This window comes from Buceros rhinoceros, unplaced genomic scaffold, assembly GCF_000710305.1.
Source record: "Buceros rhinoceros silvestris isolate BGI_N320 unplaced genomic scaffold, ASM71030v1 scaffold1341, whole genome shotgun sequence".
Classification (NCBI taxonomy): domain Eukaryota; kingdom Metazoa; phylum Chordata; class Aves; order Bucerotiformes; family Bucerotidae; genus Buceros; species Buceros rhinoceros.
In genome coordinates this window covers 97,029-101,180 of record NW_010394616.1, presented here as the reverse complement: position 1 = coordinate 101,180, position 4,152 = coordinate 97,029, and the positions used below count along the sequence as shown (strand labels likewise).

The following is a 4,152-nucleotide window of genomic DNA, read 5'->3' as shown; positions in this document are numbered from 1 at the left end:
GGAGTGCTGGACTGTTCAGCAATGCGAATTTTAAGACTTCGGTATTTTTTGTTGTGTGCTTGGTCTTTCTACTGTGTGTGAATTAAAGATGAGTGGATTAGGAGATGTTTAGAAGATATGCTCTGCCTTATGTGCTGACTGTGCTGCTTTTTATGTCAAACTCATTTCAGGTGAGGAAAAATGAAAAGCCTTCACGACATAAATGGGATGATACCAAGGTGTGTGATCTTACTTTGGACTGGAAGTGGTGCTGAAGAGAAACGATAGAGCTTTTGTTTCTGCTGAGAAAAGACAAAATGAAGCTGCAGAGGAAAGCGAAGATGACTTGAGACACCAAAATGGAAGACAAAGCCTAATGAATACATGCATATATGGTGTGACCTGTGCATCAGACAGAAATGGAAAATACAGCTCCCTTGGTGCACTGGTGTTTCTTTGCTACAGTTGTCAGTGCACACAAAACAGGAAGACATACCCTGGCCTGTGCTCTGATCCATGAAAATTTTTTAACTTCCAGTGACTGTTCCTATTCTAAGCAGAAGAAAGTTGTTTCTCTATTTTCCATTTCTTTCACACTTCCTTGTCTTTCCTTTGCTGAATTTCTGTTGGGAAATGGTGAATATGTTACACAGTTTTCTTTTGGTCCTGCTTTATAAAAATGCTGGCATTTTAAAGAAAACTGGCAACTTAAGGGGCACAAAAGTATCTTGTATATCTCAATAGTATTTCATGCCCATATGAAGGTAATATGCTTTATAGTGTTTCTGAGAGCTGCCTTAAAGAATAGTGATAACAGATATATGACAAAAACATGAACACTGTAATTTACATCAAACCCTCCCAGTTCCAGTGAACCTGTATTGCTAAGGATATTGCACTAATTGAGTACTGCACAGGTTGTAGTAAAACTTCTTCATCTGTTACTGGCAGTCAGATTTTTACTGTTTTTGTTGTTAACCTTGAATATTTGGAGGAGTCTTGAGAGATGGGGCTTCTGTCGCAGGGGTCCACGAAAGCTGTGCTGAGTATTCTTGCTAAAAAGCTTGCAGCCCCTGGGTGGAGTATACCTTTTGGCATGGATTCTTCCTTCATTTTTTCCATCCCTTGTATCAGAAGAGTACTGAAATATGTTTTAGTGTGTGCTATACTTTTGTAGGAATTTTCAGCTGTGAGTTGACACTTTGCAGATTTCATGCACTGAAACTGTATTTTCACTGTTTAATGGGGAGATTTTTTTGTGTTCCAGAAATAGACTGCTCAAATTCCAAAGCTATGCTGGAATACCAGGTATTATTTTCAAAGGAATGATTACAGACTACTACTTCAGAACTATTTCAGCCAATTACTGACATTTCAGAATCTCAGCTGAGTTGAGTAGTCCTGTCATGGCACAACACGACAACCTTTTTCAGTGAGGTTATGGTCTTGGTGTCATCTGGCTTGTCCAGCGACTCTAGAATTCATTGTGGTTTATAACTGGAAGATGGGATTTGTCTGCTGTGTATTTAAACAACTGAGAGTTAAATCTGTAAGTTGGAACCATACACCATAAGCTCTTTATAGTCTGAAAGACTGGTGTCTTTACTGCAGTGTCTGTGGCAAAGAGGGGTCATAGAGCAACAAAGAAAGGACAAATAAGCCAGATTACACTGACTGCGTGCACTGATTGCTGCAGTTGATGCTAAGCTTTATAACATTTTAAGATCTCTGATAGCTGTAGTAGGTACTAAAGATAAAACCACTTTTTTCTTATGATGGATTATGTTTCTGCTTGTCCATTTTGTTTTGTGCTGGAGATATAAATTCTCTCTCCCATCTTGCCTTCATTGAAGAAGAGCTTGCATTCATCTTACACTCTCCTTTTATTTCTTTGCAGATGTCTCCTCTCTGCTCTTTTACAGTTTACTAATACCTGGTTTTGGTGTAGTAATTTTCTTGAAATACCAATTTCAACCAGAGAGAAATGACAGAATAAAATTCTCTGTTATGTGGATATTTTAGGTGATTGCAACAACATGAGAAATATGGCTTCACAGGAGGCTATAACTAACTGGGTAATTTGGAAATGACAGGATGACCAGGAAAAGCTGCTTTACCTCTTTAACCCAGTATGAAATTAAGTATTTGTAAACAGAACTTGTCTGCCTGTCTGTGGAAAGAAAGCAAATAGTTTTTCACGTCCTCTTTTTGGTGTGTATGTAAAGACAAATCACTTGGACAACATCACTGAAATAGAAAGGAGTTTAACAAGAGGTTCAGCATTACCAGTTCCATGTATATTAGGAAGTTAGAATTATGATGAGAATTCCCTGCTGTGAGTTAGGAAAAAAAATCATAATGTAAAACAATGTCAGAAATAATGAATTTAAATTGTTGCTGCTTTTTTCTTTTCTTTTAAGGCCTCTTGTTATTTGGAAACACTTTCAGAAGCTTCTGTATTGCTTAAAATTAGTAGGAGTTATTTGGGAGTTTCTTTCTGTAAAGAACATTCTTTTAAAAATGGATACAAATTGCCTGACTTTATCCAGGAGCAGGATTTGGTCTTTTGTGCTGATAATCCCTTTTGAAACACGAACAAAGTGTGTTATAAGGGGATAAAAAAAATCTTTGATTTTCTTGCTTTCTGGGAGATGTTCTTTTAATTTAAATTGTGTCTTCATTTTTTGATAATCGGTAATTTCATTATCAGATCATTTTAATAATTTTCCAACTAGTTGCTCTCCAGAGCATTATAATTAAATATCAGGTGGGAACCACAGTTGATTTTTGCAGAATGTTTTTTTTCCCTTGATTAATATGAGCAACCATTATGTTTATTACAGCTGGGCATGGTTATTAACTGTAATAAACCTCACGCATTTGACAAGACTTTGTAGTCAGTTTCATTATTTTGCTTCAAGGAGCTTAAAACTTTATTTTGCTGTGCCAAGTACAGTGAATTGTCTGTTGGTTGAAGGTGATAAGATAATGCGAGTCGTATTTCTCCACTTTACAGACTTTACATATAACAATGGGGAAAGAAATTCTGGTATCTAAGAAGTTGTTAGAGAAGCACAGAAACTTAGAGGGAGACTTGGGAGCAGGTTTGTTGTAGATGGTTTGAAGGCCCTTCTTTCCTTACTGAAATACCTAGCAAGAAAGCAGGCAAACATTTAATGTATTAAAAGTAATTTTTCCTGTTAATTCAGAAGGCAGGAAAGTGGTATTGTCTAATCTGTTTTTAAAGGTGTGATCTTTATCTTTACCTTTTTTCTTTTTTTTTTTTTGTTTTGCTTTTGTTGTTTAGGTCTCTGGCAAGTGTAATGGACAGTGCAGAAAAAGGCCTGTCCTCGGCTGAAAACTTAAAAGGTTTTATTGAGATAATAATTCCATTACTGATTGAGTGCTGGATTGAAGCATCTCCTGCACAATCAGCTCCCATTCTTGGAAACCTTTTGGAATCAGAATCTCAGCAGCTTATGCAGCAAGTACTTAGTATAATACATTTATTGTGGAAACTCACAAAGCGACATGATGAAACGTACAAAATGGTAAGGGAGAAGTGATCTGTGGCATAATAATGACAGTGCATTTTGTTTCGATTGGGAATGAGTGATTTGGTGATTGGAAGTAGTGGAAATACTTTATTAAGAGAGAAAAGCCTAGGATTTGAGTTTGGATTTTGTCAAGTCTCTTACTCCAGAAAAGAATCTGTTGAACTGAGCAATGAGTTCACCGATAGTCTCCAGGAATCCTTGAGAGACTGCAGCACAAAAGCTTTTGAAGCTGAAAGTGATACTGGAGGAGTGTTTCGCCTCCCACATAACCTTCAGAATATAAATTTGAGTAAAGCGTAGAATGGAATTGTTTGTTCAACACACAAAAACAAGGAAAAAATTTATGAGGGTTGAGGAATGGAAATGGACAAACCCTAAACCCTTGGAAAGGTTGGGGGTAACAGTGGTGTGACACCCTGTAATGGTTTGGTGCACCCTACACTGTAGTGTTGTGATTGGTAGTATCGCAAGGCTTGAGTGAAAACCTCAGTTTTGGAAAATAGCCTTGAAGGGTTTTTTTCCCCTGATTATATTGTCTCTGATAAATGAATTCCTATATTTTTGTAACTTCTGCTGCTCTTGCAAAGATTTTTGCAAACTGGAAGAAGAACACTCT

General features: G+C 37.0%; 1 protein-coding gene across 1 annotated transcript in view; it reads left to right on the top strand.

Annotated features, from left to right (window-relative positions):
* TEX10 (testis expressed 10) overlaps positions 1-4,152 on the top strand; it is a 50,031-nt gene that overhangs the window by 4,606 nt on the left and 41,273 nt on the right. Inside the window, 1 exon segment of the mRNA XM_010145262.1 lies at positions 3,287-3,530. Within this exon segment, the coding sequence (XP_010143564.1) occupies positions 3,287-3,530 (244 nt within the window).